The sequence below is a fragment of the Bombina bombina genome, chromosome 7 (assembly GCF_027579735.1).
Source record: "Bombina bombina isolate aBomBom1 chromosome 7, aBomBom1.pri, whole genome shotgun sequence".
NCBI lineage: Eukaryota > Metazoa > Chordata > Amphibia > Anura > Bombinatoridae > Bombina > Bombina bombina.
The window spans coordinates 280,882,926-280,907,268 of record NC_069505.1 but is presented as its reverse complement, the minus strand read 5'-3'; the positions used below and the strand labels follow the sequence as shown (position 1 = coordinate 280,907,268).

At 43.4% G+C, this 24,343-nt stretch overlaps 1 protein-coding gene across 1 annotated transcript in view; it reads left to right on the top strand.

The window, feature by feature from the left end:
- ITPR1 (inositol 1,4,5-trisphosphate receptor type 1) overlaps positions 1-21,202 on the top strand; it is a 532,169-nt gene extending 510,967 nt beyond the window's left edge. Inside the window, exons 57-58 of the mRNA XM_053689365.1 lie at positions 19,682-19,843; positions 20,392-21,202. Of these exons, the coding sequence (XP_053545340.1) occupies positions 19,682-19,843; positions 20,392-20,478 (249 nt within the window). The 3' untranslated portion in view covers positions 20,479-21,202. The remainder of the gene's footprint in view (positions 1-19,681; positions 19,844-20,391) is intronic.
- The last annotated feature ends 3,141 nt before the right edge of the window (positions 21,203-24,343 follow it).

The window sequence follows — 24,343 nt, the reverse complement described above, 5'->3', positions numbered from 1 at the left end:
AATACTTCATTCTGTTCCTCTTCCTTCCATAGCGCAGTGCATGGAAGTAATAGGTTTGATGGTAGCGGCAATGGACATAGTTCCTTTTGCGCGAATTCATCTAAGACCATTACAACTGTGCATGCTCAGTCAGTGGAATGGGGATTATACAGACTTGTCTCCGATGATACAAGTAGATCAGAGGACCAGAGATTCACTCCGTTGGTGGCTGTCCCGGGACAACCTGTCACAGGGGATGAGCTTCCGCAGACCAGAGTGGGTCATTGTCACGACCGACGCCAGTCTGGTGGGCTGGGGCGCGGTCTGGGGACCCCTGAAAGCTCAGGGTCTTTGGTCTCGGGAAGAATCTCTTCTCCCGATAAATATTCTGGAACTGAGAGCGATATTCAATGCTCTCAAGGCTTGGCCTCAGCTAGCAAAGGCCAAATTCATACGGTTTCAATCAGACAACATGACGACTGTTGCGTACATCAACCATCAGGGGGGAACAAGGAGTTCCCTGGCGATGGAAGAAGTGACCAAAATCATTCAATGGGCGGAGGCTCACTCCTGCCACTTGTCTGCAATCCACATCCCAGGAGTGGAAAATTGGGAAGCGGATTTCTGAGTCGTCAGACATTTCATCCGGGGGAGTGGGAACTCCATCCGGAAATCTTTGCCCAAATTACTCAATTGTGGGGCATTCCAGACATGGATCTGATGGCCTCTCGTCAGAACTTCAAGGTTCCTTGCTACGGGTCCAGATCCAGGGATCCCAAGGCGACTCTAGTAGATGCACTAGTAGCACCTTGGACCTTCAAACTAGCTTATGTATTCCCGCCGTTTCCTCTCATCCCCAGGCTGGTAGCCAGGATCAATCAGGAGAGGGCATCGGTGATCTTGATAGCTCCTGCGTGGCCACGCAGGACTTGGTATGCAGACCTGGTGAATATGTCATCGGCTCCACCATGGAAGCTACCTTTGAGACGAGACCTTCTTGTTCAAGGTCCGTTCGAACATCCGAATCTGGTCTCACTCCAACTGACTGCTTGGAGATTGAACGCTTGATCTTATCAAAGCGAGGGTTCTCAGATTCTGTCATTGATACTCTTGTTCAGGCCAGAAAGCCTGTAACTAGAAAAATCTACCACAAAATATGGAAAAAATATATCTGTTGGTGTGAATCTAAAGGATTCCCTTGGGACAAGATAAAAATTCCTAAGATTCTATCCTTTCTTCAAGAAGGTTTGGAGAAAGGATTATCTGCAAGTTCTTTGAAGGGACAGATTTCTGCCTTGTCTGTGTTACTTCACAAAAAGCTGGCAGCTGTGCCAGATGTTCAAGCCTTTGTTCAGGCTCTGGTTAGAATCAAGCCTGTTTACAAACCTTTGACTCCTCCTTGGAGTCTCAATTTAGTTCTTTCAGTTCTTCAGGGGGTTCCGTTTGAACCCTTACATTCCGTTGATATTAAGTTATTATCTTGGAAAGTTTTGTTTTTGGTTGCAATTTCTTCTGCTAGAAGAGTTTCAGAATTATCTGCTCTGCAGTGTTCTCCTCCTTATCTGGTGTTCCATGCAGATAAGGTGGTTTTGCGTACTAAACCTGGTTTTCTTCCGAAAGTTGTTTCTAACAAAAACATTAACCAGGAGATAGTCGTACCTTCTTTGTGTCCGAATCCAGTTTCAAAGAAGGAACGTTTGTTGCACAATTTGGATGTAGTTCGTGCTCTAAAATTCTATTTAGATGCTACAAAGGATTTTAGACAAACATCTTCCTTGTTTGTTGTTTATTCTGGTAAAAGGAGAGGTCAAAAAGCAACTTCTACCTCTCTCTCTCTTTTTGGCTTAAAAGCATCATCAGATTGGCTTACGAGACTGCCGGACGGCAGCCTCCTGAAAGAATCACAGCTCATTCCACTAGGGCTGTGGCTTCCACATGGGCCTTCAAGAACGAGGCTTCTGTTGATCAGATATGTAAGGCAGCGACTTGGTCTTCACTGCACACTTTTACTAAATTTTACAAATTTGATACTTTTGCTTCTTCTGAGGCTATTTTTGGGAGAAAGGTTTTGCAAGCCGTGGTGCCTTCCATCTAGGTGACCTGATTTGCTCCCTCCCTTCATCCGTGTCCTAAAGCTTTGGTATTGGTTCCCACAAGTAAGGATGACGCCGTGGACCGGACACACCTATGTTGGAGAAAACAGAATTTATGTTTACCTGATAAATTACTTTCTCCAACGGTGTGTCCGATCCACGGCCCGCCCTGGTTTTTTAATCAGGTCTGATAATTTATTTTCTTTAACTACAGTCACCACGGTATCATATGATTTCTCCTATGCAAATATTCCTCCTTTACGTCGGTCGAATGACTGGGGAAGGCGGAGCCTAGGAGGGATCATGTGACCAGCTTTGCTGGGCTCTTTGCCATTTCCTGTTGGGGAAGAGAATATCCCACAAGTAAGGATGACGCCGTGGACCGGACACACCGTTGGAGAAAGTAATTTATCAGGTAAACATAAATTCTGTTTTTAGCTCCGGTTTGGACATTTAGGGGTTAAGTGACTTGAAAATTGGTGTGCAATACTTTCAAAGCATTAAGACACTGGGGTATAAATTTCATAAAGATCGGATATTTCTTTGATGTTTTTCTATCATTCAGAAATAAAGTGTGCCCTTTTTATTATTTAAAGAGACAGTAACGGTTTTGTTTAAAATTGTTTTTATTGCATTAAGTCTGCCTAAGTCTGTTTAACATGTCTGTACCTTCAGATAGCCTATGTTTTGTGTGTATGGAGGCCAAGGTGGTTCCCCCATTAAATGTATGTGCGAATTGTGCCATGGCGTCCAAACAGATTAAGGACAGTACTGTCACATTTAATAATGTTGCCCAAGATGATTCTTTAAATGAAGGTAGTGGGGATAGTTCATCATCCTCTCCTTCTGTGTCAATACCAGCTTTGCCCGCGCAGGCGATACCTAGTACATCTAGCGCACCAATGCTTGTTACTATGCAGCAATTAACAGCAGTAATGGATAATTCTCTAGCAGCTCTTTTATCCAAACTGCCAGCATTTCCTAGAAAGCGTGATTGCTCAGTTTTAAATACAGAGGATGAGCAAGTAGGCGCAGAAGATAATTTATCTGTTATGCCCTCACATCAATCTGAGTTGGCAGTGAGGGAGGGTCTGTCCGAGGGAGAAATTTCTGACTCAGGAAAAATTTCTCAGCAGGCAGAACCTGATATTGTGGCATTTAAATTTAAGCTAGAACATCTCCGCGCTCTGCTTAAGGAGGTGCTAGCTACACTTGATGATTGTGATACTTTGTTGATTCCAGAGAAGTTATGCAAAATGGACAAATTCTTAGAGGTCCCAGTGCACGCTGATGCGTTTCCGATACCCAAGAGGGTGGCGGACATAGTGACTAAGGAGTGGGAGAAGCCAGGTGTACCTTTTGTTCCCCCTCCTATATTTAAGAAAATGTTCCCCATTGTTGACCCCAGAAGGGATGCATGGCAAACGGTCCCTAAGGTAGAGGGGGCAGTTTCAACGTTAGCCAAGCGCACAACTATTCCTATAGAGGACAGTTGTGCTTTCAAAGATCCTATGGATAAAAAATTGGAAGGATTGCTTAAGAAGATTTTTGTTCAGCAAGGTTTCCTTCTTCAACCAATTTCATGCATTATTCCTGTCACCACGGCGGTGTCTTTTTGGTTAGATGAACTAGAAAATTCGCTCCAAAAGGAGACTCCATATGATGAGGTCATGGACAGAATTCACGCACTAAAGTTGGCTAATTCCTTTATTTTGGATGCCGCTTTTCAATTGGCTAAATTAGCGGCGAAAAATTCAGGTTTTGCAATAGTGGCACGCAGGGCGCTTTGGCTAAAATCTTGGTCGGCGGATGTGTCGTCCAAAACAAAATTGCTTAATATTCCTTTCAAAGGTAAGACCCTTTTCGGGCCAGAATTGAAGGAGATTATTTCAGACATCACTGGGGGAAAGGGCCATGCCCTTCCACAGGATAGGCCTTTCAAAAAATAAGTCTAATTTTCGTTCCTTTCGCAATTTCAGGAACAGAGACCGGCTTCTAACTCTGCAGCCTCTAGACAAGAGGGTAACACTTCTCAGCCTAAACCAGCATGGAAACCATTGCAAGGCTGGAACAAGGGAAAACAGGCCAAAAAGCCTGCTGCTGCTACCAAGACAGCATGAAGGGGTAGCCCCCGATCCGGGACCGGATCTAGTAGGGGGCAGACTTTCTCTCTTTGCTCAGGCTTGGGCAAGAGATGTTCCGGACCCCTGGGCACTAGAAATTGTTTCTCAGGGGTATCTTCTAGAGTTCAAGGAACTTCCTCCAAGGGGAAGGTTCCACATGTCTCGCTTATCTTTAGACCAGATAAAGAGACAGGCATTCTTACGTTGCGTAGAAGACCTATTAAAGATGGGAGTGATACACCCAGTTCCAACAGCGGAACAAGGACTGGGTTTTTACTCAAACCTGTTTGTAGTTCCCAAAAAAGAAGGAACTTTCAGGCCAATTCTGGACTTAAAAATTCTAAACAAATTCCTCAGAGTTCCATCATTCAAAATGGAAACCATTCGGACAATTTTACCAACGATCCAGGAGGGTCAATACATGACTACCGTGGACTTAAAGGATGCGTACCTGCATATTCCTATCCACAAAGGTCACCATCAGTTCCTGAGGTTCGCCTTTCTGGACAAACATTACCAGTTTGTGGCTCTTCCGTTCGGTTTAGCCACTGCTCCCAGAATTTTCACAAAGGTGCTAGGGTCCCTTCTAGCGGTACTAAGGCCGAGGGGCATTGCAGTAGCACCTTACCTAAACGACATTCTAATACAAGCGTCGTCCCTTCCCAAAGCAAGGGCTCATACAGACATTGTTTTAGCCTTTCTCAGATCTCACGGGTGGAAGGTGAACATAGAAAAAAGTTCCCTGTCCCCGTCCACAAGGGTTCCCTTTCTGGGAACAATAATAGACTCCGTAGAGATGAAGATCTTTCTGACAGAGGTCAGGAAGTTAAAGCTTCTGAACGCTTGTCGAGTTCTTCAATCTATTCCTCAGCCCTCCATAGCTCAGTGCATGGAGGTAATAGGATTAATGGTTGCGGCAATGGACGTGTTTCCTTTTGCTCAAATGCATTTAAGACCATTGCAACTGTGCATGCTCAAACAGTGGAATGGGGATTATGCAGACTTGTCTCCCCAGATTCAAATGGATCAGAAGACCAGAGACTCACTCCTCTGGTGGTTGTCTCAGGATCACCTGTCTCAGGGAATGAGTTTCCGCAGGCCAGAGTGGATCATTGGGGCGCGGTCTGGGACTCCCTGAAAGCTTAGGGTCTATGGTCTCGGGAAGAGTCTCTCCTCCCGATAAACATTTTGGAACTGAGAGCGATATTCAATGCGCTCCTGGCTTGGCCTCAACTAGCGAAGGCCAAATTCATAAGATTTCAGTCGGACAACATGACGACTGTAGCGTACATCAATCATCAGGGAGGGACAAAGAGTTGGCGATGAGAGAGGTATCCAAGATCATCAAATGGGCGGAGGATCACTCCTGGCATCTATCTGCAATTCACATCCCAGGAGTAGACTACTGGGAGGCGGATTATTTGAGTCGTCAGACTTTCCATCCGGGGGAGTGGGAACTTCACCCGGAGGTCTTTGCCCAGTTAACTCAACTATGGTGCATTCCAGATATGGATCTGATGGCGTCTCGTCAGAACTCCAAGGTTCCACGCTACGGGTCCAGATCCAGGGATCCCAAGGCGACACTAGTAGATGCATTAGTGGCGCCTTGGTCCACCGTTTCCTCTCCTTCCCAGGCTAGTAGCCAGGATCAAACAGGAGAAGGCTTCGGTGATTCTAATAGCTCCTGCATGGCCACGCAGGACTTGGTATGCAGACCTGGTGAATATGTCATCGGCTCCACCATGGAAGCTACCTTTGAGACAGGACCTTCTAGTTCAAGGTCCATTCGAACATCCAAATCTAGTTTCTCTGCAACTGACTGCTTGGAAATTGAACGCTTGATTCTATCTAAGCGTGGGTTTTCGGAATCTGTTATAGATACTCTGGTTCAGGCCAGAAAACCTGTGACCAGGAAAATTTACCATAAGATATGGCAAAAATATATCTGTTGGTGCGAATCCAAGGGTTACTCATGGAGTAAAATTAGGATTCCAAGGATACTTTCCTTTCTCCAAGAGGGTTTGGAGAAAGGTCTGTCAGCTAGTTCTCTAAAAGGACAGATTTCTGCTCTGTCTGTCTTGTTGCACAAACGTCTGGCAGCCGTTTGTACAGGCGTTAGTCAGAATCAAACCTGTCTACAGACCTATGACTCCTCCATGGAGTCTAAACTTAGTTCTTTCAGTTCTTCAAGGGGTTCCGTTAGTAACTTAATATCTATGGAATGTAAAGGTTCAATCTTGGAAAGTTCTGTTTTTGTTTGCTATTTCTTCTGCTAGAAGAGTTTCTGAATTGTCTGCTTTGCAGTGTACTTCACCCTATCTGGTTTTCCGTACAGATAAGGTAGTTTTACGTACCAAGCCTGGTTTCTCCAACATTGGTGTGTCCGGTCCACGGCGTCATCCTTACTTGTGGGAATATCTCTTCCCCAACAGGAAATGGCAAAGAGTCCCAGCAAAGCTGGCCATATAGTCCCTCCTAGGCTCCGCCCACCCCAGTCATTCTCTTTGCCGTTGCACAGGCAACATCTCCACGGAGATGGTTAAGAGTATGTGGTGTTTAGTTGTAGTTTTTTTTATTCTACTATCAAGAGTTTGTTATTTTAAAATAGTACTGGTATGTACTATTTACTCTGAAACAGAAAAAGATGAAGAATTCTGTTTGTGAGGAAGATGATTTTAGCAGACAGTAACTAAAATCGATTGCTGTTTCCACATAGGACTGTTGAGATGAAGTAACTTCAGTTGGGGGAAACAGTTAGCAGACTTTTCTGCTTAAGGTATGACTAGCCATATTTCTAACAAGACTGTGTAATGCTGGAAGGCTGTCATTTCCCCTCATGGGGACCGGTAAGCCATTTTCTTAGTCTCAAACAGAATAAAGGGCTTAATATGGGCTATAAAACTGGTAGACACTTTTATGGGCAAAATCGATTGCTTTATTTGGGCATTTTATACATGTTTATGCTGGTAATTCACACTTATAAACTTGGGGAACGTTTTTTAACGTCAGGCACTGTGTTAGACACCTTTTCCAGTCAGGAAGGACCTTCCCAGTTGTAGGCTGAGCCTCATTTTCGCGCCATTACTGCGCAGTTACTTTTGAGAGCAAGACATGCAGATGCATGTGTGAGGATCTGAAAGTGTTTGGAAAAGTTCCTAGAAGGCTTCATTTGGTATCGTATTCCCCCCTGGGTTTGGTAAAGTCGCAGCAAAGGCTGTAGCTGGGACTGTAGAGGGGTTAAAACTGTAACCTGCTTTGGTTTCGTTAATTTAAGGGTTAAAGCTCTGAAAATTGGTGTGCAATACTTTGAATGCTTTAAGACACTGTGGTGAAAATTTGGTAAATTTTGAACAATTCCTTCATATTTTTTCACATATATAGTAATAAAGTGTGCTCTGTTTAAAATTTAAAGAGACAGTAACGGTTTTGTTTTAAAACGGTTTTTGTGCTTTGACAAGTTTAAGCCTGTTTAACATGTCTGTACCTTCAGATAAGCTATGTTCTATATGTATGAAAGTCAATGTGTCTCCCCCTTCAAAATTGTGTGATAATTGTGCCATAGCGTCCAAACAAAGTAAGGACAGTACTGCCACAGATAGTAAAGTTGCCCAAGATGATTCATCAGATGAAGGGAGTAGATATGGTTCTACATCATCTCCTTCTGTGTCTATACCAGTTTTGCCCACGCAGGAGGCCCCTAGTACTTCTAGCACGCCAATGCTTATTACTATGCAACAATTGACGGCAGTAATGGATAACTCCATAGCAAATATTTTATCCAAAATGCCTGCATATCAGAGAAAGCGTGATTGCTCTGTTTTAAACACTGAAGAGCAAGAGGGCGCTGATGATAATTGCTCTGTCATACCCTCACACCAATCTGAAGGGGCCATGAGGGAGGTTTTGTCAGATGGGGAAATTTCAGATTCAGGAAAAATTTCTCAACAGGCTGAACCTGATTTTGTGAAATTTAAATTTAAATTAGAGCATCTCCGCGCACTGCTTAAGGAGGTGTTATCTACTCTGGATGATTGTGACAACCTGGTCATTCCAGAAAAATTATGCAAGATGGACAAGTTCCTAGAGGTTCCGGTGCACCCCGACGCTTTTCCTATACCCAAGCGGGTGGCGGACATAGTGAATAAGGAGTGGGAGAAGCCCGGCATACCTTTTGTCCCCCCTCCTATATTTAAGAAATTATTTCCTATGGTCGACCCCAGAAAGGACTTATGGCAGACAGTCCCTAAGGTCGAGGGGGGCAGTTTCTACTCTAAACAAGCGCACTACTATTCCTATCGAGGATAATTGTGCTTTCAAAGATCCTATGGATAAAAAATTGGAGGGTTTGCTTAAAAAGATTTTTGTACAGCAAGGTTACCTTCTGCAACCCATTTTGTGCATTGTTCCTGTCACTACAGCAGCGTGGTTCTGGTTCGAGGAACTAGAAAAGTCGCTCAGTAGAGAGACTCCATATGAGGAGGTTATGGACAGAGTTCACGCACTTAAGTTGGCTAATTCTTTTATTTTAGATGCCGCTTTGCAATTAGCTAGATTAGCGGCGAAAAATTCAGGGTTTGCAATTGTGGCGCGCAGAGCGCTTTGGCTAAAGTCTTGGTCAGCGGATGTATCATCCAAGACAAAATTGCTTAATATCCCCTTCAAGGGTAAAACTCTCTTTGGGCCAGAATTGAAAGAGATTATCTCAGACATCACTGGGGGAAAGGGCCACGCCCTCCCACAAGATAGGCCTTTCAAAGCCAAGAATAAGTCTAATTTTCGTTCCTTTCGTAATTTCAGGAACGGACCGGCCTCTAATTCTGCATCCTCTAAGCAAGAGGGTAATGCTTCAAAGACCAAACCAGCCTGGAAACCGATGCAAGGCTGGAACAAGGGTAAGCAGGCCAAGAAACCTGCTGCTGCTAACAAAACAGCATGAAGGAGTAGCCCCCGATCCGGGACCGGATCTAGTGGGGGGCAGACTCTCTCTCTTTGCTCAGGCTTGGGCAAGAGATGTTCAGGATCCCTGGACGCTAGAAATAGTTTCTCAGGGTTATCTTCTTGAATTCAAGGAACTACCCCCAAGGGGAAGGTTTCACATATCTCACTTATCCTCAAACCAAATAAAGAGACAGGCATTCTTACATTGTGTAGAAGACCTGTTAAGGATGGGAGTGATACACCCAGTTCCAATGGCGGAACAAGGAATGGGATTTTACTCAAATCTGTTCGTAGTTCCCAAAAAAGAGGGAACCTTCAGACCAATTCTGGATTTAAAAATCCTAAACAAATTTCTCAGAGTACCATCGTTCAAAATGGAAACCATTCGAACGATTCTACCTACCATCCAGGAAGGTCAATTTATGACTACCGTGGATCTAAAGGATGCGTATCTACATATTCCTATCCACAAAGAACATCATCAGTTCCTAAGGTTCGCCTTTCTGGACAAACATTACCAGTTTGTGGCCCTCCCATTCGGGTTAGCCACTGCTCCAAGGATTTTCACAAAGGTACTCGGGTCCCTTCTAGCGGTTCTAAGACCGAGGGGCATTGCAGTAGTACCATACTTGGACAACATTCTAATACAAACGTCGTCCCTTTCAAAGGCAAAGGCTCATACAGACATCGTTCTGGCCTTTCTCAGATCTCACGGATGGAAGGTGAAAATAGAAAAAAGTTCTCTGTCTCCATCGACAAGAGTTCCCTTCTTGGGAACAATAGATTCTTTAGAAATGAGGATTTTTCTGACAGATGTCAGAAAGTCAAAACTTCTAAGCGCTTGTCAAGTTCTTCATTCAGTTCCACGTCCTTCCATAGCTCAGTGCATGGAAGTAGTAGGGTTGATGGTTGCAGCAATGGACATAGTTCCTTTTGCGCGAATTCATCTAAGACCATTACAACTATGCATGCTGAAACAGTGGAATGGGGACTATACAGACTTGTCTCCAGTGATTCAAGTAGATCAGAAGACCAGAGATTCACTCCGTTGGTGGCTAACCCTGGACCACCTATCCCAGGGAATGAGCTTCCGCAGACCAGAGTGGGTCATCGTCACGACCGACGCCAGTCTAGTGGGCTGGGGCGCAGTCTGGGAATCCCTGAAAGCTCAGGGACTATGGTCTCGGGAAGAGTCTCTTCTCCCGATAAACATTCTGGAACTAAGAGCGATATTCAATGCTCTCAGGGCTTGGCCTCAGCTAGCAAAGGCCAGATTCATAAGATTCCAATCAGACAACATGACGACTGTTGCTTATATCAATCATCAGGGGGGAACAAGGAGTTCCCTGGCGATGAAAGAAGTGACCAAAATAATACAATGGGCGGAGGATCACTCCTGTCACCTATCTGCGATCCACATCCCAGGAGTGGAAAACTGGGAGGCGGATTATCTGAGTCGTCAGACTTTCCATCCGGGGGAGTGGGAACTCCACCCGGAGATATTTGCCCAGTTGACCCAATTATGGGGCATTCCAGACATGGATCTGATGGCGTCTCGTCAGAACTTCAAGGTTCCTTGCTACAGGTCCAGATCCAGGGATCCCAAGGCGACTCTAGTGGATGCACTAGTAGCGCCTTGGACCTTCAATCTAGCTTATGTGTTTCCACCGTTTCCTCTCATTCCCAGGCTGGTAGCCAGGATCAAGCAGGAGGGGGCCTCAGTGATCTTGATCGCTCCTGCGTGGCCACGCAGGACTTGGTATGCAGACCTGGTGAATATGTCATCGGCTCCACCATGGAAGCTACCTTTGAGACAGGACCTTCTTGTACAGGGTCCATTCGAACATCCAAATCTAGTCTCCCTCCAGCTGACGGCTTGGAGATTGAACGCTTGATTCTATCAAAGCGTGGATTTTCAGATTCTGTGATAGATACTCTGGTTCAAGCCAGAAAACCGGTAACTAGAAAAATTTACCATAAAATATGGAAAAGATATATCTGCTGGTGTGAATCCAAGGGATTCCCATGGAATAAGATAAAGATTCCGAAGATCCTTTCCTTTCTACAAGAAGGTTTGGATAAAGGATTATCTGCGAGTTCTCGAAGGGGACAGATTTCTGCCTTATCTGTCTTACTACACAAACGACTGGCAGCTGTGCCAGATGTTCAAGCATTTGTTCAGGCTCTGGTTAGGATCAAGCCTGTTTACAGACCTTTTACTCCTCCCTGGAGTTTAAATCTAGTTCTTTCAGTTCTTCAAGGGGTTCCGTTTGAACCTTTACATTCCATAGATATTAAGTTGTTATCTTGGAAAGTTTTGTTTTTGGTTGCTATTTCTTCTGCTAGAAGAGTTTCTGAGTTATCTGCTCTGCAGTGTACTCCGCCCTATCTGGTGTTCCATTCAGATAAGGTTGTTTTGCGTACTAAGCCTGGTTTTCTTCCAAAGGTTGTTTCCAACAAAAATATTAACCAGGAGATAGTTGTACCTTCTTTGTGTCCGAATCCAGTTTCAAAGAAGGAACGTTTGCTACACAATTTAGATGTAGTCCGTGCTCTAAAATTCTACTTAGAAGCTACAAAAGAGTTCAGACAAACATCTTCTCTGTTTGTCGTCTATTCTGGTAAAAGGAGAGGTCAAAAAGCAACTTCTACCTCTCTTTCCTTTTGGCTTAAAAGCATTATCAGATTGGCTTATGAGACTGCCGGACGGCAGCCTCCTGAAAGAATCACAGCTCACTCCACTAGGGCTGTGGCTTCCACATGGGCCTTCAAGAACGAGGCTTCTGTTGATCAGATATGTAAGGCAGCAACTTGGTCTTCACTGCACACTTTTGCCAAATTTTACAAATTTTATACTTTTGCTTCTTCGGAGGCTATTTTTGGGAGAGAGGTTTTGCAAGCCGTGGTGCCTTCCGTTTAGGTAACCTGATTTGCTCCCTCCCTTCATCCGTGTCCTAAAGCTTTGGTATTGGTTCCCACAAGTAAGGATGACGCCGTGGACCGGACACACCAATGTTGGAGAAAACAGAATTTATGCTTACCTGATAAATTACTTTCTCCAACGGTGTGTCCAGTCCACGGCCCGCTCTGGTTTTTTAATCAGGTTTGATGAATTATTTTCTCTAACTACAGTCACCACGGCACCCTATGGTTCTCCTATTTTTTCCTCCTGTCCGTCGGTCGAATGACTGGGGTGGGCGGAGCCTAAGAGGGACTATATGGCCAGCTTTGCTGGGACTCTTTGCCATTTCCTGTTGGGGGAAGAGATATTCCCACAAGTAAGGATGACGCCGTGGACCGGACACACCGTTGGAGAAAGTAATTTATCAGGTAAGCATAAATTCTGTTTTTCTTCCAAAGGTGGTTTCCAACAGGAATATTAACCAGGAAATAGTTGTTCCTTCTCTGTGTCAGAATCCAGTTTCGAAGAAGGAACGTTTGTTACATAACCTAGATGTTGTTTGTGCTTTAAAATTCTATTTAGAAGCAACAAAGGATTTCAGACAGACATCATCCTTGTTTGTCGTCTATTCTGGTAAGAGGAGAGGTCAGAAAGCTACTGCTACCTCTCTTTCCTTTTGGCTAAAAAGCATCATCCGATTAGCTTATGAGACTGCCGGACAGCAGCCTCCTGAACGAATTACAGCTCACTCTACTAGAGCTGTGGCTTCCACATGGGCCTTCAAGAATGAGGCTTCTGTTGAACAGATCTGTAAGGCAGCGACTTGGTCTTCTCTGCATACATTTGCCAAATTTTACAAATTCGATACTTATGCTTCTTCGGAGGCTATTTTTGGGAGAAAGGTTTTGCAAGCAGTGGTTCCTTCCGTTTAGGTTACCTGACTTGTTCCCTCCCTTCATCCGTGTCCTAAAGCTTTGGTATTGGTTCCCACAAGTAAGGATGAAGCCGTGGACCGGACACACCAATGTAGGAGAAAACAAAATTTATGTTTACCTGATAAATTTCTTTCTCCTACGGTGTGTTCGGTCCACGGCCCGCCCTGGCTTTTAGTCAGGTTTAAAATTTTTGTTTTTTGTACACTACAGTCACCACGGCACCTTATGGTTTCTCCTTTTTCTCCTAACCGTCGGTCGAATGACTGGGGGGCGGAGCCAGAGGGGGGCTATATGGACAGCTTTGCTGTGTGCTCTCTTTGCCATTTCCTGTAGGGAATGAGAATATCCCACAAGTAAGGATGAAGCCGTGGACCGGACACACCGTAGGAGAAATAAATTTATCAGGTAAACATAAATTCTGTTTTTAAATAGTTTTTGAATAAAAATAAGAAGCTGGTATGTTTGCAACAGTTAAATCTTAAGCAGTTCTTTATTGTATTATACAACAGGTCATGTCTACCCAGCCCACACCAGTTGAACACTTCACTGATATTGTTAAACTGCGTCTGTTTTTTTTTTCTCCTCTCCCCTTTTATAGAACTTTTTTTTTTTTCTTTTCTTTTTTTCTTTTCTTTTTTTTTTCTTCATTTCCCAGACGTCCATACACCCTGCTAGGGTGGTGGGAATAGTTACAGGCCTGTACATGGGAAACGTGATCACATCTGGGAGAAGACATACCACGTTATTTTTGTAATCAGATCAGACCCCCCTCCTCCTACCCCTAGTTTAGTAAGAGCTTAGTCAGCTGGTGGGTGTAATCACCTGACCGGATTAGACTGTAGCTTCTCATTAGTTCAGGGATTGTGGAATTCAGCTCCTGCAGAACTCTGAGTTAAGGGAACAGTAGATGGACTGAGGGGGTGTGAGAAACGTGTTGGATATGTAAAAGATGATGGGTCATAGCAAAGATTCTGGTAAATTTGGGACATGCCAGTGTAGCCACGGGTACTTGGGCTGGGGTGCAGCTAGTAGGGGCAGTAATTGTGATATCTATGGATACTAGTTGTGTGTGATTGCCTTTTCTTAAAGGGACATTATAGTGTACATTTAAAATGTTTTGGTTTGTTGGAACATTTTTTATTTTTAAAATGTTTATTTTTAATTGTTTTAACCCTGCAGACGGATTAAACAGTTACACATGTGGTCTATTTATCAAAGGCTTTGCAAGCCTTTCGACCTCCTACGACTGCAGGTTCTCACAAGAGAACCTGCAGTCCGTATTTAACATGCAGCAGTCATCAGACCGCGGCTTTCCTAACCTTTTGCCGCCTCCAAGGTGGCAAATTTCAATCTCCCCGGTCTCATCCGACCCGGGAGATTGACAGCTGCTACCTGTGCGTGATTGGCTGTTGCACGGGCAGGGAGCACGATTGCACGCGAGCGCAAAATAGCGCTCGTGTGCCATGCTGAATTCCGCCAGGGGAATTCAGTCTGCTAGAGGCGAGATGCGGCGGACAGGGGCGCGTATGTACACCCCTGTCTGCTGCAGCTTGATAAATCGACCCCATTAGGCGAGCAGCTGCTGTGTCATTCCTGAGCAGGTCATGGAGGTTGATGACTGGAGATTTGTAACTGTCACTTTTGATTGGCTGACTAGCCATATCCCTTCCAGGATAAACAATGCGCAATGTGCTTGGAAGTACAACTTTAACCCCTGCAAAGTAAAACACTAAATTATAAACAAACATTTAATAAAAGTTAGTAGCCAGCCCATTTTAGGTTCAGCACCTGGGTAGTGCTTGCTGATTGTTGGCTATATGTAGCCACCAATCAGAAAGCGCTGTCCAGGGTCTGAACCAAAAATGGGCCGGCTACTAAGCTTTCATTCCTGCTTTTCAAATAAAGATACCAAGAGAATGAAGAATTTGATAATATGAGTAAATAAGAAAATTGCTTAAAATTGCATGCTCTATCTGAATCATTAAAGAAAAAAATTTGGGTTTAGTATCCCTTTAAATGTTGGTGGCCATGCCTCTTTCAACTAAGCGTAAAAGGTCAGTTCAGAATTTACCTTCTTCTAGTTCTTAGCCTGCTAAAGTTAATGGTTCGAGTTATTAGGCTACTGTGTCCTCAGAGGGGGTGGTTTTCTCTTTTGATCAAGAGTCTTCCTCTGATCATTAAACAAACATTATTTTATGAATTTTATGTTGAACATATTTGTTCTCTTTTTAAGGGAGTCATGCTTGCGGCCTCAGAAGCTATTCAGTTTGCTCATTTCCATATGAGCCCTCTTCAGCTTTGTATCTTTGCCAATGATGCAAGGACCATACTCTATTGTCTGAGGATGTGTACATTACAAAACAAGTGTGTTTATGTCTTGGTAGATGCAACTATTAGCTCTTTATGCAGGGAGCTTTTTATTCAATATTCTTGGTCTGTAATCTCTACAGATGCAAGTTTTTTCAGGATGGGGGGTGATCTGGTGGTCTCAGAGGGCACAAGGAGTTCAGTCTCCTCAGGAGGTGAAATTACCTATTAAATGTTTTAGAACTGTGCAATATTCAGGGCACTTCATGGTTGGCCTCTGTTGAAAAATTAATCTCTCTTCCATTCTCATTAGGGAGGAACTTACCGTTCCCTAGTTATGCAGATAAGTATCTCTAATTCTTTCCCGGGCAGAAGCTAATTGATTTCTGCTGTTCATATTCCTGGACTGGACAAGTGGGAAGCAATTTTTCTATTGTCTATCTTTCTGTCTAGAAGAGTGAGTGGTCTCCATCTGGCTATGTTCAATCAGATAATAGATTTTCAGTGTCACCCAGAGATAGTTCTGATTATTATCGGTTATTTGTAGAGCGCCAACAGATTCCGCAGCGCTATAAACATAGGCGGAATACAAGGAAATATTTCTGATGGCTTCTTTGTTTAATCTTCAAAAGTTCCTGGACCTTCATAGTACCTGGGAAATTTTAACTTTGTGGATGCTCTGGTAGTTCAGTGGTTAATTTGATTCCAGGAGTAATAGATTGTGGACTCTCATCACCTGTATGAAAGAAAACATAATTTATGCTTACCTGATTAATTTCTTTCATGGTGGTGAGAGTCCACAAGACCCCACCCTGTAAGTTGATTTTTTTTTTTTTCTTTTTTTTTTCTTTTTGATGCACATCTGTTTTTTTTCCTGCTCCTATTTGCTCATTTTACTTTTTACTTCCTCTCTGTGCTCGACTATACTTTAGACTGAGGTACTGGTGAGGTGGGAGGAGGGGTTTTATAATAGTGCTTGGTGTTTGGGAATCTTTGCCTCCTCCTAGTGGTAAGGAGGAGTAATTCCAAGGAGTAATGGATCGTGGACTCTCAATCCCATGAAATAAATTTATCAGGTAAGCATAAATTGTGTTTTTTTCCTACAATTTGTACTCCAGGTGGACACCCATGCATGTGATATTGTTTTAATAAGGATGATGATATACTAAGTGACAGAAATGTGACATTTATGGTCCTGCTTATACAGATTTGTGCAACAGCTGTTGTACGGAGTTAGTGTGTTGCACTTTTCAGATGTGGTTCTGACCCAGCTAAATGATATGCTTACAGAAGGGGGAGGCAGGAAGGGTAAATCTGTTTTGGGGGGCAGTGCTGTGGGACTCTTGCTGGGCAAACTTTTTATTTGATCATTAAATTGTTTATACATTTCCTTTGCAAGATGTATCCATTTACTGTGGGGTTTAGAATTTTACATTACAGATGTGGGTAGGTTACACTCCTGACACTACTAGAGGCACTAAATACATTACACTTGTTTTCTGCTATGTAATGTCTGGTCTCTGTCAGCCTTTGTTGGCTAGAAGTGCTGTGGCGCTTAGCTCAGAAGCTTTACAACCACGTCTGTCCTTTTAACCTCACATTACATGTGTGACGTTCAGTATTCTCTGCTCTTTCCCCTCCTGTTTCTAACACTGTCCTCCCCCGTGTCTGGGTGAGAGGTCTGTCCAGGGGACGTTTCCCCGCCTCTGTATCTAGACATGAGTGTGGTTAGATGTATTGGTCTGCAGCACGAGGCGGGGGCGGATGTGTGAGTACACTGCAGGCTTATTACTGTGTGCTAACATGAGGTTTAAGGGATTCTGCAGTTCTGGGGAGTGAAAAGCTGTAAGCTGTACAAGATGCCAGCAGGATGGAGTCAGTTGTAGTATTTTCTGTTCCTACAACGCTGGTGCTAGTCCTGTCTTTCCTCAGTATATTGAGGAGAATGTGGGCAAGTACTCAGCTGAATTACCTGTTGCACACTACCGCTCTTTAGGATGCCTGCAGTACATTCTAAAATCCCCAACAAAGGGCTACATTACAAGTGGAGCGATAATTTATCACATCCCTGCAAATGGGCAAATTTGCCGTTTGCAGGCGTGTGATAAATGAGCCATTACAAATGGCTGATTATTGCTACTGCAAGCTTGTTTTAACAATTAGCTCTTTGAAAATTAACCTGGGCAGAGGCGTAACTAGAAACCACAGGGCCCAGGTGCAAGAGTCTAAGAAGGGGCCCCACCACCGCCCCTCCCCCCTCCAAAAAAGGTGAATTTAATAAAAAAAAATTTTTTTTTACATTTAACACAGAAAAAAAATGTGAATCAGATTACATGTCTGCAAAAGGAGGTACCCTGTGCCCACAGTCTGTGAGATGGTCTGACCCCATATTACTGTATATAGTGACACTGTTTAACCCACCAGTACTGTATATAGTGAGTCAGTGACACAGTCTGTAATCTGCAGGTGAGATGGCTGGCCTGACACTACCCACCCCAGTACTTTATAAAGTGACCACAGTAGTCAGTGACATGGTCCACCCCCCATACTGTATATAGTGGTACTGTATAGAGACACTGTTTACCCCGTGCCCCCCATGCTGTAGTAACAAGGTCTGTAATTTGCTGGTTCCACACACACACACACATACATACATACATACATACATACATACATACATACATACATACACACACACACACACATACATACATACACACACACACAAACACCAATGGGTAAAACAGAAACACTAACCCCTGTAGTCATGTCACACTCACATGATATCAGTGCAGGCAGTGGTAGGTTAACGTTTTTTATTAAAAATAAATATATATATATATATATATATATATATATATATATATATATATATATAAATTTAAAGCTGGGCCCCCACCCTCAGGGGCCCAGTCGCACCTGCGACCTCTGCACCCCTGTAGTTTCGCCCCTGAACCTGAGATTAGATCTCAGGTTTATTTTTTATAAATTTGCCCCAAATGCCCCCAAAATACAGTGGTGTGTATTTTAAATTGTTGCATTTTTATTTTTTAATAAGATAACCGCACCAGGCAGTTTTTAGGGGCTAATGTTGGTGGGTGTGGGGGCGTTTAAAAAAAAAAAAAGGCACTGAAAATTGCCTTCACATAGTGGTCTATAGGAACTGTGTGTGTGTGCAACATTAGACACTACTTCAGGAGCATTTTCCAGAAGAGGTAGACCTATGGAATAGCTCTCCAGCATAAGTGGGGGCACATTAAAGGGACTTGATACCCAAATGTTAAAGCACATGAAAGCATAGCTGTAAAAAGCGGACTAGAAAATCACCTGAACATCTCTATGTAAAAAAGGAAGATATTTTACCTCAAACACACTGTAGAGAGACTTTAAGCAGCCAGTCAGGATGCTCGTCCCAGGACAAGCTAGGGAGTGGGCATCTGGCATGTTATTTTCCTATTCAGTTTAAGTTCTATGAAATCTCATGAGATCTCAGCAGAGGCAAAGCATTACCTCAGCACTGCTGATGCTGATTGGCTATTTTTGTTTTTTTGTTTGTGGGGGGGGGTTAAGTTTGCAGCTGAAGTATTACGGTTTACACAGCACTTACTCTGGTGAGCTGAAGAAATGTTGAGGTAAAATATCTTTCTTGTTTACATAGAGATGCTTAGGTAATATTTTCTTGTCAGCATTTTACAGTTATGCTGCATCACTTTCAAGTAATTTTAGCATTTGAGTATTATGTCCCTTTTTGTAAAGGACTTATATCATTTGTAATGTAATACCCCCCCCTTCTCTTCCTTTCTTCTCTTTTCTTTTTTTTTTTTTCTTCCTTTCTTCTCTTCCTTTTTTTATCTTCTCTCACAATTATCTTCTATATCCTACTGGATCTTTCTCCTGTAAACCTGATTACTTCTCTTCTGGACATGATACTTATGTTCAAATAATAACGTATGCTCTTATGTAATATTTACAAGAAAATTCCAGAACTTGACCAGCAAGTTTCACACTTTAATTTCTCTGTACTTAACAGCCAAACTCCAATGATATTTAACATTACGAATTGTCGTATCTGTTTTGTACTTTTGAAAACGTTTCAATAAAAATTAAGATAAATTAAAAAAAATAATAATTTGCAGTTCTCCAAGGTTGTTCTGCAGAGTTTGAGGCACATAGACCAACCAGACAGACCTGCAAACTTGTCAAGTGGCAGTCTTCTATATGAAGTTTGAATTATTCTGTCTATTTGTCGTTAAAATGACAGGCATACCTTATAGTGATGATCAGTTTACAGTATGATCAATACAATCTCCAGTTATAAGGTATAGTGGTAGAGCTATCCTACACTAATATGTGAGGTGCTGTGCAGAATAAGTGGCTTCTTTCTAAAAAGTTACTCTCTCCTAGGAGCGAAATTTGGACTGGTTTCCACGGATGAGAGCTATGTCCTTAGTTAGCAGTGACTCTGAGGGGGAGCAGAATGAGCTGAGGAACCTACAGGAGAAGCTGGAATCCACCATGCGACTTGTAATTAACCTGTCAAGCCAGCTGAGTGAGCTGAAAGACCAGGTGAGATGAGAGGGTTAAATCTTCCTCATGTAAGCTGGCTCAGTTCTAAGCATATCTTTTACATTACTGCTTGAGGTTTTAACCCCAATAAACGTACAAGATTTACGTGCCCCAAAAATTGCAGCTCCTGAGCAGAACACGGACAAGGATTAGTTGCTACGTACAAATGCTGCTTATAATCTACTCGCCAGCTGTGTTCTGCTTGGGTGCCACGATTAGGGCCCCAAACTTGGACTTTACCCCTCTGTTGGTTTAAGCTTGTAGTATGCTTGAGTCAGTAATGCAACATTTAAATGCTCTAAGGAATGTATTTAATTTTTCATCCAATTTTAATTTCAAACTACCCAAGTAGATCAGAATCATGTGTGACTGTTTAATTGTGGCAATACCCTTGGAACATTTCACTTTAGTGGGTGACAATAAATCTGGGCATCAATCTAAGAAGGGAATTTGAAGTATTTTTGGGTAGTTTCTCTGCTGTGTCATACATATTAGCTGCACTGTTGTATATGCATTTGGTTAATTTATTTTTAACATTTACTCCTTAGATGACAGAGCAGAGAAAGCAGAAGCAACGTATTGGTCTCCTCGGGCAACCTGGTCATCTGAACATCAATCCTCAGCAGCCGGCATAGACACTACCAGTAATTCATTGCTGCTGCATATGCAAGAGCAAGGCTTGTTTGAAGTTCTGCTGCTCATACATTGGAGCCACCTTGAGTGTTTTTATGGCTTCCACATTTTGGATTTTTGTGCCAAAAGCTCCAGGAGGAAATGGACTTTGCACTTACATGGACTTGAACCTAAAAACTGAACTTAGAGGGAAGACATTAATTTTATATCCGTAATATAAAGTATTCTATTTATGAAACATTTTTTAATATAAATCATGTCATCTGAATTTATGGAACAGTGTGACGGCTATTATGCTTTGGGCATTTCTCCCTTCTAAAACCTTTTCTGAAGGTACCAATGTAGGAATAAAAATAATTTCCTAAATATGTCCCGCTGAAGCATGTAGCTTGCCCAAAAAATGTGACTTTTTTTTTTTTCCTGTAACCTCTGACCTGGCTGTTATGGGAAGTCTGACATGGTACTTGCTTTTTTTTTTTTTTTTGTCCCTTCACATTCCTAAGAAAATATTTCCTTAATCAAAGACTTGAATCTTGTATGTTTTGGATAGGACCAGATGGCGGTGACCAATTTTTGCTTATTAGTGGGGACTTCATTTAAATCTCTCCCTTGGCTCTGTTTTGTACCACTACCCTTCTTGTTTTTGAATGCAGGGAGATTGCTCTCTGAGTTTGTAAATGTGCAAGTTTTTGAGATATTTAAATAAACCTAAGCTTATCAAAGGTATCAACTTGTTCAATATACAGTGTCATTTTCTGGATTTCCATTTCTAGTACCCCAGATTCTTCCTCATATGCCAAGAGTACCCAGTAATGTTTTCACTTGCGAGTGCACTCACTAGAAACCTATAGATAAGAAGCGGATCATAAGATTGCTTCACTAATCCAAAACCATTACGTCTAAAGTGAAGGAGCCACTGTTTAGTATTATGCAAAACACAAATCTGCTTTTTCTTCTTAAATGGAATGGAAAGAGTCCACAGCTGCATTCATTACTTTTGGGAAATAAGAAACATGACCACCAGCAGGAGGCAAAGACAACCCAGCCAAAGGCTTAAATACTCCTCCCACTCCCCTCATCCCCCAGTCATTCTTTGCCTTTCGTCCCAGGAGGTTGGCAGAGACGTGTCAGAATTTTTGTCTCTTATGGAGATTAGTACTCTTCGACATGGGACAGGAGTTTTAAGTAGTCCTATCAGTCTCTCAGTGAGGGCTTGGATGAAAGTTAGAGTCCGGAGATGCAGGGAGAGTCTTTCTGCGAAACAATCCCGACTCATATTAACAGCTCCTCAAGCAATCAGCGTTGTGGAACTTCGCTCCGCAGGCCTGCTTCCTTCTCTCAAGTCCATAGCTGAGGCAATGCCACTATTCGTCACACTTGAAAGGACGTGTTCCTATTTCATGGCGTAGATTCCGGTAAGATCGTTTCATTTTACTTTATCGTCCATGTACTGTACTGTGAATGTTTTCCCGAGAGGTTACACACCTTTGCGGGTATAACTATGTGACATAAGGGTCTCAGTGAGTCTCTGTTAGTATCTTGGAATCGAGGGTTAATATCTCCTGAGGGCGGTTATTGAACAGGAGGGTTTATAATCATGTTATGTGATTCAACCTGCTTATGTGTGATGTTTATGGGCTTGTGGTTGGAACTTTGAGGCCTTTGGAAGTGACGCGACCTTTTGGTTGGGCGTGCTTTTTTGGACTATTCGGTTCACCTTGTGTTCAGGCATGGTTCCGTTCCCCATTTCCGCATTCCTGACTGTGGCGAAGGAGATATTCTAGTCCACAGGGGTTTGGTCATAAGAGGTGGTGAGTGCCCCAGCCATTGTGGGTGTCGGGTGCCGTTTTTGTTTTCATACTTTAGTCCATATTGATATTTCCTCTATCCAGTTATGGAGGATTTTGATGCTGAGACTGTGCTCGTTAAAGATTCCGTTACGGAGGATTCTGGTACTGAGAATATTTTGATTTCAGATTCTGTGTCCGTTGACGAATTAGGATTGGCCTCGTTGACACGTCAACCAGTTTTGTTCCGTATGTCATTTCACAGCGCCTGGTTCTTCGGGCTCGGGGAATCAAGGGACTGCTGAGCCATCCGCCTCTGGGGGTCCTGTCCTCTGAGAGGTGAGTTCCCTACCAATTCATACTTCTACACATGCGGGTGACCCAGTATCTGATACCTCCATGCAGGGTGGCGTGTTCCCCCCGGAGGTTGCAGCACGTTTTCGCTTCCACATAATGTTGGCGATTGTTCGTCTGCAGAGTCCAGACATTTCTTTGAGAATGTGCTCATGCCCTATTGTCCCGGGCCTTCCGCCTTGGGGAGTGCCTCTACAGTTCCCCGCGGGTGTAACTGTCCCTGAGTGTTGTGCCTTTTGTTACAGGATTGCGCGCCTTCGGGTATTGCTCAGACATGTTTTTCAGTTATTGAATGACCCTATCGTTACCAGATACGGGGATTTTCAGTCTGCTAATTCGAATGGTGCAACTTATTAGACATGTGGGGATGAAGTAATCTCCTGATTGTCATTTGTTTGAGATCTTTCCCAGTTTTTGAAAGATAGGGCCCCGTTTGGCTGGTCCTGCGGGTAGGCCTGTGTCTTTTTGGATGTTAACCTCCGGGTTTCCTTATATTTTATTTATATCCGATGGGATGTCTTATTTGTTTTTTTCCTACAGGAACCTTCTGGGATTGATACTCTGTTGCTTCTTCGAAAGTTGTTTTGGACATGTTAGTCTTTTGTTAAAGATGTCTGTTTTCTTTTTTTTCCCCTATGAGGGAGAATTTATGCTGCTTGCCGGTTAGGACCCTAGGTGCAGGCTAGTCCTGTCGGGTTTGTTCGGTCTTGCGGCTGTTCAGACACGTGGTACTGTTCTGCTCGGCTGGTTCAGTAGAAGCGCTGAGTGCTCAGGTTATCATTGTTTTTCATGTTCAACTAAGCATTCGAGAAGACCTTTGGGTCCATGAGGCGGGATGGATGGTTTCAGTCCTTATAGCCTTTAGTCATAAATGTGTAAAAAGAAAGAGGGCCAGGCAGGGGAGGTTTTCCGCTCTGTCACTCTGACATCTGATTTCATCAGAACTTAGAGTTTTCCTCCCCCATGGGGTTGAGGGTTGGAGGGTTTAATGCCCCTTACTGCAATTGAGCATGTTGGCCTTCATTTTTAGGCCTCTGGATTTGTCCTTTTGGGCATGATCCATCAGCTTGAACAGGATAGCTGTCTAGCATGCGGAAGGTTTGCAGTTTGAAACCAGTTGCAGCTCCTGACACCTTGCAGGTGTACGCGTAAGCTGTTTATATGTATCTAGATGCAGCTCTTACTCTTTGACGTGTACTGTCTGTCTGAGTTATGAGACTTTTTGGATCGTCTTCCATTGTCTCCGGGTGAGTGGATCTCCTTTTAGGGATCTGTGTTTCTGGGTGATGGTGGTTTTTGTTTAGCTCCGGGTTTTCCGGGTAGGCTTAGTGCCTTTCTCTTCCTTGTGTCCTCTGCTTGTGCGTAGGTGATAGGGAGACTAGTCTCCGAGAGGTATCTTCATATGACTTTTAGCCTTGCTCCTTGGAGCGTTGGACTTTAGCTAGGGGTGGTTCCTTCCTTTGGTTGGGGCTTTAGAGTTCTTCTCGCTATCCGGATTCTCTGGATATGCATCCATACCCTTGTGTCTGGCTTTTTGGCTAGTTGGGGTGTTTAGTTCTAGGGTAAAGTTTGCCTGAACTATTAGGTGCCTGGACCTGTTTTTCTCCCTGAGACTTCCGGTTGCTGAAGCTTCGCTTGGTCTTTTTCTTGACCCAGTCTTGGGTGGTTTTGGAATCTTGGATCTCTGGGCTGGTCGGGTGTTCCACGATAGTGGGAACTTGGGCTA